The sequence below is a fragment of the Mercurialis annua genome, linkage group LG3, assembly GCF_937616625.2.
Source record: "Mercurialis annua linkage group LG3, ddMerAnnu1.2, whole genome shotgun sequence".
Classification (NCBI taxonomy): Eukaryota; Viridiplantae; Streptophyta; class Magnoliopsida; order Malpighiales; family Euphorbiaceae; genus Mercurialis; species Mercurialis annua.
The window spans coordinates 4,751,697-4,771,546 of NC_065572.1; the positions used below are offsets into that span (position 1 = coordinate 4,751,697).

A 19,850-nucleotide genomic window follows, 5' to 3' on the forward strand; every position below is an offset into this window, starting at 1 on the left:
TGGGGGCCCATAAAACATTCAATGGGTCATCATTATACAAGATCTTTTATTTTGTTTAGATTTAATTGTTTTAAAAATCAACAATAAAGTGTTCATAATACACCTAAAATGGATTTTGTGTTGGAATTTCAAAGAAAAAATAGCAGTAGCGGACTAATTGGTTAAAAATTACTATTACTAATAATAATAGGAACAAATTCTAAAAATAAATTAAAAGGATGAATTAATTTATTTAAGTATTGCGGTGGATATTTTAGTTGTCAAACACTCTATTGAACATAAATTTTTAAAATTGTTTCATGTGAAAACTTTTAATGTTGTTTTTCTATTTTCTTGAATGTAATGTGAAATATTGAATTTAAGAAGTATAATTGAGCAAGTTTAAGTAAGAAATAGGGGATGTGCAAAAATGACCGAAGTATAACTGATTTAAAATATTGCCCAAGTGACTACACTTTTTAAATGCATTTTTGAAATATCAGTTCTAAGTTCAACACGGTCAATTTAGATTAATTTTAATTTTAAATTTAAATGTATCTAATAGTATATTGTTCAAATGCTATATGGCAGACAATATTTTGCTAATGTCATGCGTCCAATTTTCCCTATAATTTCTTTCAATAGTAATAAAAAAGAACGTTTCTTAAAGAAAAAAAGGAGATCAGAAAAAGTCACCGTGTGTTTTTCTTTTTTAGCTGAAGCACTGTAATAAACTTAGATCTTTTCTCCTTCTCTGTCGGTATGACATTTGTTGGTATTGGGACCATAAAACATGCAATTGCCATCACAACACAAGACTTTTTATTTCATTTTTTATAAAAAAAAAATTATATTAATAGTTTCTATTTTTTTTAGCAATAATTTATTTTAAAAGTTAATTTTCATTTTTATAAAAATTTATTTAATATTTTTAATTATCAAGCTATTAATAAAATAATTTTAATTTATCAATATACTTTGTTTTTAATGGCACATAAAAAGTTATAATTCACAAAAAATATAATTAGACTTATTTTGCTAATATGACATTAAAATTTAATTATAAATAAGTTTTATTTTTGATTTTTTTTCAATACATAAATAATCCAAAACAATTCATCAATAGATATAAAAAATAACAACAAATTATTTTCATAGCCCTATAATCACCATTATAAATCATAAATAACTTATTAATATGTTAACACTTATTGATAAAAAAAACAAGAGATGGATAAAAGTTCAAAATTACCATTTTTATTCCATATTTATAATACCCTTTGATTAAATTGGTAAGGAAAAAAGAATTCAAACGCAAGCATTTTCGTCCACAATTTTTTTACCTAAACATTTGTTAAATACCACAAAATGATTCAATTTTTTTAATAAAAAAAAAAGAATGTAACAACAAAGCGCCACATATTTTTTAATGTCACTTTCACTTTTTTTTTTAAAAACAGCGACTAGAAAGAGTCGATGAGTTATAAACTTGGCTTAATTCATAATATCCTTAAATTTATATCTTTTTACCTATCTAATTCTTAAATTCAGCGTCTCACCTATCAAATTTTTTAATTTGTTAAATAGTTTTATATAACTTTTGAACTTAATAAATAAGTAAACATTAACTATTTTTGTTTTAAGTGTTAAAGATCTAACGTTTATTTATTTATCAAGTTCATAGGTCAAGTAGGACTATTTAGTTAGTTTAGAGTTTTGACTAAATTTAGTTTTAAAAGATGTGTAATAAAAATAATAATTCATGATTCAAATTATATATTAAGCTAATAAACTTATCTTTTCCGTCTAGGTCGGTATGATATTTGTTGGTATTGGGCCCATAAAACATGCAACTGCCATCATAATACACGAATATTTAGTTCATTTATTATTAAAAAATTATATTAAAAGTTTCACAATTTTTTTAACTTTTATTTTAATTCAATATTTTATTTTATTTTATAAAAATTTAATTAATACCTTTAATAATCAAGCTATTAATAAAGTAATTTTAAATTAAAATATTTCTTTCGAATGCCACATAAAAAAATATCACTAATGTTAAATATAATTATTATTTATTTAGCTAATACAACATTAGATTTAATTATAAATATGGTTATTTTGTTTTTTCAATACACAAATAACCCAAAACAATTCATCAATAGATAAAAATATAAAGAAAATAATTATAGCCCTATAATCACCATTACAAATCATAAATAAATTATTAATCATGGCAAGACTTATTGATAAAAAAAACAATAGATGGATAAAAGTCCCAAAATTACAATTTATGCTGAATTTCTATAACACCCTATGATTAAATTGAGAAGCAAAAAAGAATTGAAAAGCAAGCATTTTCCTCCACAATTTTTCTTACCTAAACAATTGTTAAACACCACAAAAATAATTCAAATATTTTAACAAAAATAAAAAAGAATGTACCTTTTTTATCCAAACTATTATCCAAATAAATATAACAACAAAGCGCCACGCGTCCTTTAATGTCACATTTACATACCAACTGAAACAAACCTTATCCATTGTTTTCACATTACATCTCCTAACTCCCACTTCTAACCGCTAGATTCACACAACACTATTCCCCTGCCATTCAATCCAACGGCCAGAATCAATCCAGCTAGCTTTCAGTAATAACAGTTAACTAACTCCAGAAAAATTTACCTGTCTTTTAGTTCTTTTAATTAAATTAATTTACAATATTAATTTGTCTCCTTGCAAATTTTTCTTTTGCTTTTTTGTTTTTAATTAAATTCTTTGAAAAACAGTGTTTTTCTTTGTTTATTAAGATCAATAAATAGAGAAAAACACTCACTTTATGTCAAAGAGAAAAAGAAAAAGCAACCAAATTCCTCTACCCACTTCAAAATTCTTATCTAATTTTAATTCTGTTTCTTACAAAAATTTTAATTTTTTTTAGGGTTTGTTATTGTTCTTGATTTGAGAAACTATGGCGGATGTTTTGAGCAAGACCAATTGCTGTGGTAATTATGGTTACAAGAACCAGACAAAAGATGGTGGCTTTGTTTTGAAAAGAAGTTGCAGTCTTAAGATGGTTTCTAAAAAATTTAATTATTCTCCTCTGGGTTTCAGATCACTCAAGATTTCATCTGGGTCTGATTTTTTTGGCAAAAGGTTAATTATTCAAGAGAATAATCAATCCAAGAAAGAAATTTTTCTTCGGTTTTCAGTAAAGGCTCAGGTTTGTTAAGATCTGAATTTTCTCTAATTTTTATAATTAGGGTTGTTTTAAATTTTTAATCCTATTTTCGGTTTGATTTCTTTTTTTAATTTGTGTTGTAATTTTAGGGTTTCCTTTTTGCTGATTTAGAAATTTCTATTTAGGGTTATGGATTTTGTGTGATAAGTGGAATTAAAATTCTGCATTTGGTGATAATTTGTTGTGTTTATATGGTTGTTGACAGACTGGTTTGAGATTGAAGACTGCTCTAAAATGGTGGGAGAAGGGGTTGCAGCCAAACATGAAGGAGGTTACCTCTGCACAAGATTTTGTGGACACCCTTATGAATGCTGGGGACAAACTCGTCGTTGTCGATTTCTTTTCCCCCGGCTGTGGTGGCTGTAGAGCTCTTCATCCAAAGGTATAATGAATGAACATATAATTAGTTGTGATTGATTATGATGATGTTTAAACTTTTTTAATTGGTTGTTTAATTTCCAGGTTATATTGATTGCGGTTCTTGTTGTTTTGCCAGATATGTCAGTTCGCGGAGATGAACCCTGATGTGCAATTTGTTCAAGTTAATCATGAAGAACATAAATCCATGTGTTATAGCCTTAATGTCCATGTATTGCCGTTCTTCAGGTTTTACCGAGGGGCTCAAGGCCGAGTTTGCAGCTTTAGCTGCACTAATGCCACGGTTAGTTTTTCCTTCCATGTCAGTGGTTTTGATGATGTAGATGTTAAATTTGGTATTGGGTGTGGAATTACTCGATTTTTTCTTTAAATTTCGTCATAAATGTAAGGAACTAATGAAACCAATTAGGATCCTCTTAGTATTAAACCTTATCTACTTTCAAGTTCTAAAATAAAAGCTATCAACCCATTCTGAGTTAAACTATATATTGATCTATCAGTAGTTTTTGTCGTTTAGGATCTAAAACGTTGAATCACAAGCCTGCTTGATTGCAACTTAATTCTAGGTCTGTCACCATTGAATCTATGTCAAGTTAAAATGCTGAATTTTCTTTCAGATCAAGAAATTCAGAGACGCACTAGCGAAGCATTCCCCAGATCGATGCAGCCTCGGGCCACCAAAAGGACTGGAGGAGAAAGAGCTCATAGCATTGGCTGCTAACAGAGATCTCAACTTCACTTACACACCAAAACCGGTTCAACCAACACCTACTCCTGCACCGGACGAGATAGTGCCAGCGCTGGCTCCATCTCATACGAATCAAACCCTGCCACTTCCTCTTCCCACAACGAGCTCGCAATCTGCTCAAGATGCAGAGGAGAAAACATTGGTTACTTCCGGGAGATAGAAGAACGAGTAATCACCGATCTCATATCCATATTCTCCTTGTACAGATGTAGTGTGTGTTGTGTATTACACAAGTAAAACAAGCTTGTAGAAGTTAAGAGGCATATTATATGGTGTTTGTTGTTACAGAAATGCAGGCATTTGGATTTATTTTTTTGGATCCTGGCCTGCATCTATGAGGGGTCTGTGTAATGTAATATAGGTTTGAGTTTTTGTTGGTAACAAAACCAGGTTCTTGTAACTAGTATTATTGAGCTAATGTAATATTAACACCTTAGTACTATTATATTATTAGTTACTTTCTTCTTTAGCAGTCTCCATTTTCATTTTATATAATGTTCTTATAGTAAAACTATGACATTGGGAACAATTTTTTTTTCGTTTCGGAAATGTGGAAAACTAAAATTGCATACTTTTGCCGTTCTGTCTAAAATATATTATGTTTTCCTTGTCATGTTATTTATGCATGTTAGACCTATCTAAACTTGTCGAGTAATTGTTCCCTCTAGCTCTGTCCTGGTTTTCGATTTGGAATTGAATTCGGACACTTAATTTTACTACCACGACTTGTATGAGTTCGAATTTATATTAAATTTGCTTTTATAAATGGATAATTTATACTTTTAATTAAAATCAAATTAGGTCTAAATCTATTCCGAATCGATTTCAAATTTATATATGAGTCGGATTCAATTGTGTTATTAAATAATTGTCCAATTCCAAATATATTATGTCTGGACCACATGAAAAGAAAATGGATAAGGTTGGAGTGAGCTTGAAGGTGAATCAACAACGTGGCCTAACTTTATTTACACAATTGAATTCATACTTGTGGGGCTATAAAGTATTTTAAAATTAAAGCAAAAAACAAACAAGATTTCAAAAAGTTCCTTTACCTTCTATTTTCTTTCCACCTGTCCTCTATTATTTGAGGCACTAAATTGACAAACTAGTTATATTAAACTTAAATTTAGGAGATATTTAAATTATGCTAATTAACAATAATACTACAAATTGTTCAGTAAAATTTCCAAATTTTATCATGGTAAATCAAAAAATTCCGAATTTTTTTTCAGAGATAGAAGCTGGTTGTTGCATATATATATATATATATATATATATATATAATAAAATCAGCCTAAACTGGTTCTGCTGAGATTTAAAAATAGAACCTCAAAAATGCACTTCAAAAGTCTAATTGAAATACTTTTTTGATGAACTTATGGACCGTTAAATAAAAAAGGAACAAAAGATCACTTTAGCCCCTGAACTTGGCACAAAGTATCAAAAACGTCAAAATTAGCAAAACGGGATCACTTTTACCCTGAACTTGTCAAAATTGGTACAAAAACCACCCTCCCCACTCTCACCTAAGAGAGTGAGATACACTCTCCAGCCCTAGGTGGTTTTTAAAGGCAAAAAGCTTAAAATGATCCTAACTTTATTAACTCATTTTAAATTAATACCAAATAATTAAAAAAAATACAAATAAATCCTTTTCATTTTAAAACATTATATATCAAATTAATGTTAATTAAAAACATAGAGGACCATTTTGTAATTTTTACAAAAAAAATTATTTTTTTTTTTAAAAAAGAATTACCTCCGGCGAGGAGGAGCAGCTCCTCCTCGCCTGAGAAGAGGAGCAGTGCTCCTCTTCTCAGGCGAGGAGGAACTGCTCCTCCTCGCCTGCTCCTCGCCTGAGGATTGCTCCTCAGGCTGAGGAGCAAGGAGCAGATCTGCTCCTCGAAAAAACGAGGAGCAGATCTGCTCCTCGTTAACGACCCACCGCGCGGTGGGTCGTTCAAAACAGACCCACCGGTGGGTCTGTTGTTAACAGACCCACCGGAGGGTCTGTTATTAACAGATCCGACGTCGGGTCTGCTGCAAACAGACCCGACGTTGGGTCTGAAGTTCACAGACCCTCCGGTGGGTCTGTTAACAACAGACCCACCGTCGAGTCTGTGTTTACAGACCCGACGGTGGGTCTGTTGTTAACAGACCCACCGGAGGGTCTGTTGGTGGGTCTGTAACAACAGACCCACCGGCGGCGGGTCAAGAACAGACCCGCCGGTGGGTCTGTTTTTGAAGAACAGACCCGCCGGTGGGTCTGTTCTCCTTCAACGGATTGGCCGGAAATTTTTCCGGCCAATCTGTTGAAGGAATTAAAAAAATTTGAAAATTTTGCTATTAGGGAAAAGATTCAAAAAGATCCCTGATGTTATTTACTTTAATTAAAATTTAATTAGAATTAATTAGTATTTAAGTGTGATTAATTAGAGTTAATTATGATTTTTAGTAAACTCACTCTCCAATTAAGTGCCACGTCAGCACCGAGGGGGATTTTGAGCCGGTTTTGCCAAGTTCAGGGTAAAAGTGATCCGGTTTTCGCAATTTGGACGTTTTTGATACTTTGTGCCAAGTTCAGGGGGTAAAGTGATCCTTTGTTCAATAAAAAAGTATATACTTACTAATATCCACTCTTTCATTAATAACAGTATCAATTAAATAATTACATTTTAATACAATATATATATATATATATATATATATATATATTAAAAAGTTAAAAAGTTAATTAGAAATTTAATAAATATTTTAAAATATCTCTAATATGTTTTAAAAAAAATGAAACGAGTGGATTGCTATATGAATCATATATTTGTTGGGCAAAATTCTTAGCTTAACACAAAATTAGGCACCATTGTTGTTTGGTAGTGGGGTTTATTTATTGTAATCACGTAATTTCAGGGGTTTGAACATCGCAATTCCACCTGTCGACCTACACCTCAAATATCCATCCATTTTAGTCAAACAAACCATACCATAAGCAATTTTCTCCTCCATAAATATGTACGAATTAGAATATAATTTAAAATATATTCTCTTGTTTCAAACTAATTAAAAATATTTAATTGTATATTATTTGATTTTAGTTAAAAAAATATATTTGTATATTTAAATTTTATACAATATATCACATCTTTTTAGAAAGATAATTTTATGCACAAATTGAAAAGTAGGAAAATATTTTAAAAAAAGTTAATTCACATGAAATGAACAAATTATTTTATATAAATTATGTGATTTTTCATTAATAAAAAACTAAAAAATATTAATTGAATTAAATGATAATTGAAAATTAACAAATATAACTCAATAAATGTGTATAAATTTGAGTTAGATGAGGCACCATAAAACACATAAATATTCCCAGTTTTACGGTGCGGCGCTGATCATTGCATAGATACCGTGGAAGTTGAGCGGAACTAAATTTTCATCTTTTATTTTCTTTGTTACAATTTTTTTTTTTGCAATAAAACAGTTGTTTTTGTTTCTGCTATTTTCTCGAGATGTGCATTTTTTTATCCACCGACAAAAATGAAGGAGACGAGACGATGCTGACGACTCCAATACTGACAAAGACGGTGGTGCCTGATTTTCCTTACTTCTTGATTTGTATAACTAATGGATATTTGTTGTTTTAGGTTAATTTATTGTTTTATTTTTAATTGCAGATAAATATGAATTTTGGTTTTTTCATGTTTTGAATGTGTCTGAAGTCCAAGATAATTAGCATGCAACGTTTAATAAAAGTTCCAACTGAGCATGAGAATGTGTTTGACGTTCAACATATTTTAAAACATATATAAGTGGTAAACCTACAACAAACATGTAATAGTTAATTATATTAAAGTAAATGTATGATAAATTTGTGGTTAATGAAGCAAAATAGTTTATTTTAACTATTATAATTTCGACAGTAAATGAATAGTAAATTTGTTTCTTAATAAACTAAAAGTAAATCAATAGTAAACCGATAGTAAACTAATAGAAATGTTTTTATAATAAAATAAATATAATAAAGTTGAAATTAATTTAGTAAATTTTTTATAATACTGATAACATTAAATCACGAAAACCGTATTTTTACGAATGAAAACCGTATTTTTAGAAGAAAAAAAATTGGTCAACTTGTATTTTGGAGAATGTTTTTCCATTTTATGGGTATTTTCCAAGAAAACTCATATAAATTTTTAGATTAATAAATATCCATAAAATTTTAAAAAGTAAATATTATCTTTATATATAGTAAGATTAATGAGCCAATTGCATTAGGCCTTTCTGCTTGCCTTACTTATGTCAAAAATCTAACCATGGACTCAAAGCCCATTTTGGCCTAAATGTTGGATAAGGCTTCAGCTAAATGTTGAATTATCTGTCCCAAGAAATAGAAACAAAAACAGTCTAGAAAATGTTATAAGAGAGAAAAAGAAGCGAAATTGAGCAAAAAGAATGCCTTTTACAAAATATACTTTAAATGTATAAATATCAGTAAAAATTAATTTAAAAATCATACCACAACAGCCGTAATTGGTTCATGAAATAGGCGCGGTATAGAACAACTATTCCGAATAAAATGATTTTTTTTATTTTAGTTCATACAATTATTTTTTTATATATATATACAATTGTTATTTTATGGAATTGCTATTTTATGATTTCATAAAATAGATACTCTTATCAATAACGAAAAAATTACTATTCCATTTTTTATAAAATAATTATTCCATTCCATTAACCAAATATAACACGTGTTTTTATTTATTTTGCATTTTAATTTCCTACTCTATCGCCCCAATACTTTTTGTATACAACAATTTCAAATAGTCTTAAAATTTATTTTACACACGTTAATCAATGCTAAAATGTACGTCAATTATTATATATTTTAAAAATTCATTAAACAATGCTAAAATCAGCGCCAGAGTCTGAAGTGGACGTTGATTATATTTTAATTTTCTATTTTAAATCTCGCCCAATATGTTCATTTTAACATCGATTAAACACACACATATAAAATTAATTAATTCTTATGGGAGATATTCATATCTGTATAATCCTGTACAGTTGTAGTGCATGTGTTGTGTATTACACAAGTAAACAAGCTTGTACAAGACATACCATTATAGGTGTTTGTTGTTAAAAAAATGTCAGGCATTTGGATTTATTTTCTTTGAACCGTTCAATTATTCATTTTGGATCTATTTAAGGTCAAATTCATTTTAAATTCGCTTCTAACGGGTGAATAATTTTGATGTTAATTAAAATTTCATATGAATCTAAAAAGGTTTGGTTGTTGAACTGAATCCGAATAAAAGAGTGATGCTCGATTGAATCTGACACATTGGTGATTATCGAAAGCAATATAATTTGCAGAAATAATAGGGTTTGAATTGAAAGGTACATTTTGATATTGAAGATGGATAAGATTGGAGTGTGCTTGAAGAAGAATTCAACGTGGCCTAACTTCCTTTACACATTTATACATACGACCAAAACTAGTGAGTAACTAAAAAATCAGATCGAATCGGCCAGTTTAATCGGTTGAACTGAAAATCAAGTTCAACTAGATTGAATCGACAATTGAGCCGTAAATCAAGTATATATATTTTTATACTAAAATTGAAAATCGATGGTCACACTGGTTCACACACCAATCACTGATTAGTTTGTTAGAACATTATAAAATATCTTAAAAGTAGGAGGTATAGAAAACCATTAAGTTATTCAAAAAGAGCATATAAGTTATCTTAAATTGTTTATCCATTTAAGCCCTTAATGATTTTAAATGGTTCACGCTTGAAAATAATCACATACATGGCTAAAAATGCGGGGTTTTTGATATTTGGGTGCCTCAAAGGCATCCAAATTTCCGGATCAGTGCCTCTTTCAGAAATAATTCCGAAAGAGTGTCTGGTCCCACCTGTTCCGCATTCTAGGAATGCGGAACACCAATAATTTTGACCCAAATTAGTGGTGTTCCGCATTTTAGGAATGCGGAACCCCACATGTTCCGCATTTCTAGAATGCGGAACATGTGGGACCAGGCACTCTTTCGGAATTATTTCCGAAAGAGGCACAACAATGGAAATTTGGGTGCCTATGAGGCACCCAAATATCAAAAACCCAAAAATGCGAGGAGTTATGTGTTAAAAAAACAAGCTAAAAGTGTTTAAGTGTTTTTTTGAAGGTTTTTTAGCAATATTTAAAAACATTAAGGGTTTAAGTAGTCAAGAAAAAACTAAAAGAGTTTATATGCCTGTTCGGAATATCTTGAAGGGCTATTTTATAACTTTGCCTAATTTAAAATAAAAGCAATGATATGGAAATGGAAAATTAAGTTTGCTTGCAATCAATACATTATAGTTGACGTGAAAGCAAGTAAGAAAAATGGGAATAAAAGCGTACAAATCGCGTGATAATCCCAATGCTTCCTTCACTTCACTCTCTCTTCACCTTTGCTTCATACCTTTGATCTCTTAAACCCTATTAGATTAATCTGGTATTTAATTACACTCTAATTTTGTACTTTTTTGTTTAATCAACAATTATTGGTTGACCTGTTCTATTTGTATGTTTTGACTTTGTTTTTACGAATTTCTATGTTCATCTGGCTTAATTAGCTTGGGTTAATTAATATTGTCAGGAGTGGTGTGCATTGGCAGAGGCTGAAGATTATGGGCTGCACAGCCATTTTTAGTGGTGTTTTTCTGGTGATCGGCCTTTTATTCACATGTTCTTGTGCTGTTGAGCTTGAGGCTAACCCATCTGCTCAATTGCTTGTTGATGCTTCTTCCACTCGCTCAATTCCTCAAACTCTTTTCGGAGTCTTCTTTGAGGTACGACTTTTATCCATCTCTGTTGTTGTATCTTATCAAGTTTATCAGCTAATTGTTTTTCTATGAGTTGATTTGCTGCAGGAGATTAACCATGCCGGCGCGGGTGGGATATGGGCGGAGCTTGTCAATAATCGAGGTAAATTTGAATATGTTTGCACTGTGTTTTTTAGTCATTGTACTGTTAGTTAAGTGTTAGTTATGATTAACAAGTTATCCCGTGAATTTGTTTGTTGTGGTTCTCTTCTAGGTTTTGAAGCTGGGGGACCTAACGTGCCCTCAAATATTGATCCTTGGTCTGTAATTGGCGATGAATCGACTGTTATTATATCCACTGACCGCTCTTCTTGCTTTGAGCGTAATAAGATTGCTCTTAGAATGGATGTTCTTTGTGACAGTAAAGGCAGCAATGTTTGCCCAGCTGGTGGGGTTGGTATATACAATCCTGGATTCTGGGGCATGGTGAGATGAGAACTATCGAAAGCTTGATCCTTTATTTTATAATGAATTGGATGCGGACACTTTTGCGTGGTGGCTTTAATATTTACGACAGTTAGAGGAGCTCCAGTCATGGAGACGATAGGATTATCACATCATTTTCTTTGTGCTTTACATTTTCAAAATTGCAGATGAATTTTTCCATTTTATGTTCTAATACTTATATTTCCTCCAGAACATAGAACAAGGAAAGACCTATAAGGTGGTTCTTTATGTGCGTTCCTTGGGATCAGTCAATGTATCCGTGTCATTGACAGATTCAAGTGGATTGCAGACATTGGCTACTGCCAACATTATGTAAGACTTACACGAGTTTACCAGCATTTTTATGGATAGTTGCTTTCAGTGGCTCCTTGGACCTGAGTTTGTGTTGTATACTTTCTTACAGAGCCTCTGCTTCCGCTGTTCAGAACTGGACAAAAGCAGAGGTTTTATTGAAAGCCAATGGAACAAATCCAAATTCAAGACTGGAACTGAAAACATCTCAAAAAGGTGTAATATGGTTTGATCAAGTGTCAGCTATGCCCACAGACACATTTAAGGTATTCTTCCCTCTCTCTATTTTCATATTGGTCTATGTGAATTAATCTGCAACACTAGAGAGAACAAGTGAATTTGCGTGCTTATTTTCTATTTTCATTGCCATTCTATCCCATTTGAAACATCTCTTTACAAGGTTGAGATTGTAGTTTTGATTACATTGAGGAAAACATTTAGTGCATATTTTTTTAAAGGCGTCAATTGCGTCTTTTGGAACAAAGCAGTCTGATCTGAATTTTAAATGGAGTATTTTATAAAAGTTAAGAATGAGAATCTTATAGCATATGAACTTATAATGGAAAATATTAATTCCCACTTTGACTTATGTTACTTATTATGGCTCATGAATTATATGGTTTATATGAGAGTTCAGTAGCACAGGAACATTGAGGATTATACGTTTTTCAGTTTCCAAAATGTTTCGGAAATCGAAAGTCATATAAAAAGTTTCGGGCCCGTTTCATAAAAAATCAAAATTAGACATCCATTTCCAATAAGAAAAACCCTAAAGAGTTATCCACAAAGCAAAAAAAAAATATAATTTTACCTACAAACTTTACCATTCACACTATCCACCATTAAATTTTTGAATATTTGTTAAATAAATGTATCTCGATTTCGTTTCCATGCTACTTAGTACGAGAGTGACATAAAGCTATCAATTTGTGCATGCCAATGCTGAACTCTTAGTGGGAATAATGGGTTTGTGTCTAAGTGTCTGTGCTTATTTTTCTTGTCCAGGGCCATGGTTTTCGAAAAGACCTTGTTCAAATGGTAGCGGATATAAAACCTCAATTTTTCAGATTTCCAGGTATATACGATATGAAAATACGTTTATTAATGTATGCATCAATAGATAATGTATGATAATTCCATATTCAAAAGTATGGATTTCCACTTGTGTGTTTCTATGTTTTAACACTTATGAACCGACGTTCTGAGGACTGGACTGCTCTTTTGCCTTATCATTTACATGTGTTTTTGTTTGTCAATTTTTTTCACTTGCTGAAGAAACCTTCTCAGTTCCCATTCTTCTGAACTTGATGATATCTTTTAGCTTTCATACTTATATTCACCATCACAAACCTAGTTTGCTGGAAATTTAGAGGGTCTAGTGCATTCATACTTGTATTTCCTGCTGCTAAGTTTCTGATGGAAAAAATTTCATTTGTTTGTATTTAGTAAAAATCTTCCCATTTGAAAATGTTCTGATTGTATAGTTCGAAAATGCATCACATCTTTATCTTTCTGATGGAAAAGTCAGTCTGCTGCTAAGTTTCTGATGAAAAAAAATCCATTTGTTTGTATTTAGTAAAAATCTATTCATTTGAAAATCATCTGATTGTATAGTACCTGAATAGAAAATGCATCACATAGATAATGGTAACCTGTCCATGAATGCTTATTTTTTGTTCAGTACTTTTTCTTATTTTTTAAATTTTCTACTGGGGCTTTTTATAGATTTGAAACTGACTGATGCGGTACGTTTTGTAAATTTTGTTAGGAGGCTGTTTTGTTGAAGGTGAATGGTTAAGAAATGCCTTTCGCTGGAAAGAAACAATTGGACCCTGGGAGGAGAGACCTGGGCACTTTGGTGATGTTTGGATGTACTGGACTGATGATGGACTTGGTTATCTTGAGTTTCTTCAAGTAGGTGTATTTTTCTCTTATGAGTATAAGATAACATGATTTTCCTTCAGATTAATAAAACTATATATTGGTATTAGAACCTCTATAATTGAAAGGTCTAAAGTACGATCTTTGGCAGTAGCAATTTGGTTAATTAAAATATTTGAGCACAAGGTGAGGTGGATTTGTGTGCTTGTTTGTTCACAGGGTATGTTAAAATAATAAAATTATTGTTAGAGCCTCACCCAACAGCTTGAGCTTTTGGGTTAATTGGTTATTTGACAAGATTTTTAATGACTTGCAGTCTGTGTTGGACCTGTGGCTGAGTATTAGATTCTAATCAATTGTTTTTGCAGCTATCAGAAGATCTTGGGGCATTGCCAGTATGGGTGTTTAATAATGGTACTCTGCCTGCACTTGATTTCTAAACACGTCCGCCTGTTGTTGCTATGATTGATTTATTAATTTCCTGCCCATTGACTTTTAAACTTTGGCAGGAATAAGCCATCAGGATGAAGTTGATACAGCCCACATTTTACCTTTTGTGCAAGTATGTATACAAGCTCATTACTTTTTGTTTGAATGTTCTTAGGCCAAAAAGCATTTTTTTAATTTTGTTCTACTTTCACGATTGAAGAAAATTTGGTCATATTTAATTTAGCTTATACTTGATCTATTTTCCCTGTACAGAATTGAAATGAACAGTTCATTTATTGATTTAATTTTATTGATAAAAATTGCATGGGAGATTCGTTGTTTATCCAATCCAGGGTCTTTGACTGATATGTCTTGCGTACCTCGAGGCTATCCACCCCTCTCGACGTGGTTTATTATGTATAATTTATTGGAATAAACAGAATAGTTTCTGATACTACTATACCCTTGGTAGCACGGACACTTCATTCAATCAATGTGTCCCGTTTCGGAAACTTCATTTTTACAAAGAAAACCTTAAAATAAACGCCATTTTGCCGTGTCCAAGTGTCCCATTTCCTGTGTCCGTGCTACCTAAACCATACCTTTAGGTATTGGTTAGTTTATAAGTTTCATGGCAACCAATAGCCAGCATATGTTTCACCAACTTCATTTGTTGTCTCCTGCAAAGTAAATCAATTATGTAGAAACAAAAAGAAAAATTTACTTTGTCCACATTTAGGGTTCATTTTTCCGTGTTGGTGTTCACTATCAATATTTCAAATGATTGTAGGAGGCCCTTGATGGTATTGAGTTTGCTAGAGGTGACTCTAACTCTAAGTGGGGTTCCATTCGAGCAGCAATGGGACATCCAAAGCCTTTTGACTTGAGATATGTTGCTGTCGGAAATGAGGATTGTTGGAAGAAACATTATCGAGGTTTGTGTTGCATAAAATTTAAAGTGCATGGTTTTGTTCTATTTTCATGTACTGACACCAATTTGGCTTATGATTTAAGTGAAAATATAGGGTATCAGCGCATGAGTCTAAATCAAGTTGCATGCACTTCTACTTCAAGATTGTCCTCGTCTATAGATTATGTCTTAAGAGATGCCATGCTCTTTTTGTCTTTTTAACTTTTTGGTCATATCTCTTTTAAGACATTTGAGAAAAAAGTAATGGGGTTTAATTAATCGGTTAAAGCAATAATTATTTAGTCATATCATCTGTTATCGGTATGTCAAAAGACAATGTTCGATGAAATTTGGTTTATTATTTCATGGTTCAATCTCAATTTTGTCTTAAATTATGCAGGAGTAAAGTGTGTTATCTTCATGATAGTTATTTAAATTGTCTGCAAAAGTTATGCTGCTACTATGAGAACTCAAATTTATGTATTTCTTTTGATTAGGTAATTACCTCAAGTTCTATGATGCTATAAAAAAAGCCTATCCTGACATCCAAATAATCTCAAACTGTGATGGATCTTCTCATTCATTGGATCACCCAGCTGATTACTATGATTATCATGTAAACATCTTGCTGCTGGACTTATATATATACATAAATACTTCAACTCTCGCCTTAAAGATCGTTTTATAATATAATGTTTAGGTAACTTTAAATGACATTACTCTTCCCTGTGATTTCTTAACTAGATTTATACATCAGCCACCAACTTGTTCTCAATGGCGCATCAGTTTGATAAAACATCACGCAAGGGTCCCAAGGTTTGTGTTTTATATTTTTGTCAAATCGAATTAAAAAATCATCATAATAACGGTCCCACTTTTTTCAGGCTTTTGTGAGCGAGTATGCTGTGACTGGAAAAGATGCTGGCACGGGAAGTCTTTTAGCTGCACTTGCTGAAGCTGCATTCCTTATCGGTCTTGAAAAGAACAGGTTTTGATGTACTTTTCATCAAGAAGCAATTCTTGTTTCTTTCTTTCTTTGCTTTATCCAATTTAATCTGCCTATTTATTTCAACATGCTATCCAGTTTGAACTTAACCTAATACTTGTCATGAATTTTACTCTGGAATTTAATTGCTGTAAATTATTACTACATGGTAAATTTCTAAACATGCAAAAGAAAGAAGAAAATAACGTTGAAAGTCGGCATAAACTATAGGATTTATGGGATCATTTTGTTTTCTGATAAAAAAATTGAAATTTACATGTTTCAATCATACACGTCAAAGAGCCTATATTATGTGTTTCAGAACTTATCTAAAGACTGTGGTCTACATGTTGTTTGTTGCAGTGATGTTGTTGAGATGGCAAGCTATGCGCCGCTTTTTGTGCATTCCAATAACAGGAGGTATGTTCATTTCTTTGGAGAAAAAATAAGAAATGATCAAAGTTTAATATCATTATCATGGTGTCACTGATGTTGAAAAATTGTGTTGAAGGTGGAACCCAGATGCAATTGTCTTCAACTCCTCACAACTATATGGAACACCGAGCTATTGGGTGCAGCGCTTCTTTATAGAATCGAGTGGAGCAACTCTTCTCAACACAACTCTCCGAACCAATTCCTCCACTTCACTTATGGAATCTGCAATTATTTGGCAGAATCCGGAGGATAATAAAAAGTACCTGAAGATAAAGGTGTTACAGTTTGTTTCTAGTTTAATTAATTTTCCAAGCCTAACATATTAAATTTTCAATTGCTTTCAGTTTGCATACATTTACATTGTCTTTCGTGACAATGCATATACATATATAGACATATAATCTTACCGGAGTTCAAAGATAAAAGTTGTGACGATGAGGTGAATGTAATTTCAGGTAGTGAACTTTGGGAGCACTGCAGTGAATCTGAAAGTGTCTGTTGATGGACTCGGACTTAATTCCATACGACAGTCTGGATCGACGCAGTCTGTACTTTCTTCTGCTAAAGTAATGGATGAGAATTCCTTCAATGATCCGAACAAGGTATCTCAATATTTTAGTTTTTGCAATTATGTGCTTCTGCTTTGTTTTCTTTGTGAACAACTGTCAAATAATGTGTTTTCATTTTATATTTATCAATCTAAATTTAAGTGCGGTTCTGTTCGGTTTGAAGAATCGGTATAGCTAATGTTTTGGCATGAAAATGACACAGGTGGTGCCTACCCAAAGTCTGGTGGAGAAGGCTGGGGAGAACATGGATGTTATACTCCAACCATATTCCATTACTTCATTTAATTTGTTAACAGAATCCAGCACTGATTTTGATTACAGATCTTCTATGTAAAACACCTTATCTACTTGCTCTCACCTCAATGTAAAAATAAATAAATCATAGTAAAATATTAATTTAATTAAATAAATTAAAAATTTAATAAATGTCTGTTGTTTTATTATTTTATTAAAAATAAATGGCCATGAAATTTAAACGAATAGCTATATAAATGTTAGTTTTATATATCAATATGCCAATTCAACAGAGCCTTTCTGCATGACTAATGCTAACCATGTACTCAAATTCGTTTTGGTAAGAAGTTGGATATAAGGCTTCAGCTGAATGTTGAATTCTCAGTTCCAAGAAAATAGAATCAAACACATAGACAAAGCTTTTTCTTATCCAAATTTTGCAATTCTATAAAATGTTTCTGAATCCCAAGACAGGCAATTTAAGCACAAAAAGTAATTTATTTATTATAGAGTTTAGCTAATATTTCAGTTTCATTCCCTTTTTAATTAACGTATTTCAGTTTCATTCGTCTATTGGGTCGTGTAATTTTTGTTGAAATTTGTTACGATGAATGTTAAAAATTTCATTTTAATACTAAATAACATAAATTAGAAAATACTATCAAGTTTATGAATTTAATTTTCACTATAAATTTTGTTATATTTATTAAAATAGTTAGCTTTAATATGAATTACAGTTATTAGTTTTTATAAAATATTAATTGATGTTGATTTAATTTTAAAATATTTATTTAAACTAATTAACTTTAATATAAATAATAATTTTTATTTTTATAATATATTAATTGATGTTGATTCAAATTTATAATATTTTATTCATCTAATAAATGTATTATAATTTCTAAGCATTTTCCTAAATTTTATAACTTTTCATAACTTTTTTTATTATCATTTTTTATACAATTTTTAATATATTACATATATATATATATATATATACACACACACACACACACACACACATATACATACATATATATATAAATACATATATATATATATACATATATATATATATATATATATACACATATAAATACACACACACACACATAAAATGATATGCTAATTTAATATTTTATGATTTTACTTTATAAATTTAATGAAAAATTATTTATGAACTCATTGGAGGAAATGGAAATAAACTTAGAAATCTATTCTACTTTTTTAGTAATTTATAATAAAGAAATATAAGTTTAGGTGTTAAACTACATTTTAAAATTAATGAAAAAATAAGTTCAAGTGTCTAACGAATTGAATTTGAAGGGTTTAAAATTAATGAAATAATAGAGTTCGAGTGTCTAGCATATTGAACTTGAAATTTAAGTAGCTAATTCATTATTTAACTTTTCAAAATCAGGATTTATTCATAGATAATAGTTGGATATGATAATTTTTAGTTAAATTAATGTTGAAATTTATGATCTTTTTGCATAAAGTTTTATTACTATTTGTAAAATTAGAATTGTCTCATATTTAGAATCATACATTTTAGTTTGCATTATTACATAAATCTAATATGTTCTTAAAAATATTATTGTTACCTATGTATTGGGGAAATAAAGTGGTTGAATCATGATAATTAAACATTTTTCTATGAATAAGATATATGCCATTTGTACATAGTTATCAAATGACACTTCACCTAGTGAAGTTTACCTATGAGAAAAAAAAAAGATATATGCCATTTTGTATTTTAATATTTGATGTATCTATTGAAATTTCATTTTTTTAATTATAAATAGTAATAGTATACGTGAAAATAATTTACATTGTCTACTTTTGTATTTAATAAGATATGTATATAAGATAATTTACTTTACTTTAGCATTTTCCACATATATATTATATACATAATGAGATTAAAAAGGGTGTAAAATATATATATACTCATAATTTCACCAAGCAAATTATATAGTGTATTTTAACTTTAACTTTAACTTATACAATTAATCCAAATTCAGTTTAGATTGATAAATAACTTAAAGTACAAAAAGAAAGTGAGAAATAGGATGATTAAAGAAAATAATATTAAAAGTGAAAAAATAATCAAAAATAATTTTAAATTCACAATCAGGTTGTACCGCCCATCCTACCCTTTAATTATGTCTCTTACCTACAAAATTTTCTAATTTTTTTATATATACATATATACTAAAGCCAGCATTGTATACTATGATAATTGACAATTAAGAATGTAGTTTTTCACCGTCTTAGCATTAATAGATTGCAATTTATACACAAATGTATAGAAACAAAAAATAGCAGAACCATTACCATGATTTTACCCGCAAACAGCCGGTTTAAAAGATTAAAACTGATTCACAGAAGATACAATATTTGTTTAAATAAGATAAAATATGTAAAATATATTTTGGACAGAAA

The 19,850-nt window shown here is 30.4% G+C and overlaps 2 protein-coding genes across 3 annotated transcripts; both read left to right on the plus strand.

The window, feature by feature from the left end:
* Positions 1-2,750: 2,750 nt before the first annotated feature.
* On the plus strand, positions 2,751-4,818 carry LOC126674603 (thioredoxin-like 1-1, chloroplastic). Its single transcript, XM_050369079.2, has 4 exons — positions 2,751-3,205; positions 3,429-3,605; positions 3,720-3,884; positions 4,219-4,818. The coding sequence occupies exons 1-4, from the start codon at positions 2,954-2,956 to the stop codon at positions 4,507-4,509; spliced, it is 885 nt and encodes a 294-aa protein (XP_050225036.1). The 5' UTR covers positions 2,751-2,953; the 3' UTR covers positions 4,510-4,818.
* A 5,882-nt stretch (positions 4,819-10,700) lies between these two features.
* On the plus strand, positions 10,701-17,597 carry LOC126673495 (alpha-L-arabinofuranosidase 1-like). Of its 2 annotated transcripts, none has more exons than XM_050367661.2 (18): positions 10,701-10,854; positions 10,999-11,191; positions 11,273-11,327; positions 11,439-11,650; positions 11,862-11,983; positions 12,075-12,228; positions 12,968-13,037; positions 13,731-13,876; positions 14,212-14,257; positions 14,353-14,405; positions 15,063-15,207; positions 15,680-15,798; positions 15,927-15,998; positions 16,067-16,170; positions 16,531-16,587; positions 16,679-16,877; positions 17,058-17,204; positions 17,374-17,597. In XM_050367661.2, the coding sequence occupies exons 2-18, from the start codon at positions 11,030-11,032 to the stop codon at positions 17,503-17,505; spliced, it is 1,995 nt and encodes a 664-aa protein (XP_050223618.1). In that variant the 5' UTR covers positions 10,701-10,854; positions 10,999-11,029; the 3' UTR covers positions 17,506-17,597. The 2 variants fall into 2 exon arrangements, with proteins under 2 accessions (XP_050223618.1, XP_050223619.1); XM_050367662.2 differs by lacking the exon at positions 10,701-10,854 and adding an exon at positions 10,902-10,923.
* Positions 17,598-19,850: the final 2,253 nt, after the last annotated feature.

Excerpts from the sequence above, each read along its gene's own strand:
- LOC126674603 (XM_050369079.2), top strand. The coding sequence starts at position 2,954 with ATGGCGGATGTTTTGAGCAAGACCAATTGCTGTGGTAATTATGGTTAC. Across the intron at positions 3,606-3,719 it reads GTAGAGCTCTTCATCCAAAG|ATATGTCAGTTCGCGGAGAT; the intron begins GTATAATGAATG and ends TTGTTTTGCCAG. Across the intron at positions 3,885-4,218 it reads TTAGCTGCACTAATGCCACG|ATCAAGAAATTCAGAGACGC; the intron begins GTTAGTTTTTCC and ends ATTTTCTTTCAG.
- LOC126673495 (XM_050367661.2), top strand. The coding sequence starts at position 11,030 with ATGGGCTGCACAGCCATTTTTAGTGGTGTTTTTCTGGTGATCGGCCTT. Across the intron at positions 13,877-14,211 it reads GTTATCTTGAGTTTCTTCAA|CTATCAGAAGATCTTGGGGC; the intron begins GTAGGTGTATTT and ends TTGTTTTTGCAG. Across the intron at positions 16,171-16,530 it reads ATCGGTCTTGAAAAGAACAG|TGATGTTGTTGAGATGGCAA; the intron begins GTTTTGATGTAC and ends TGTTTGTTGCAG.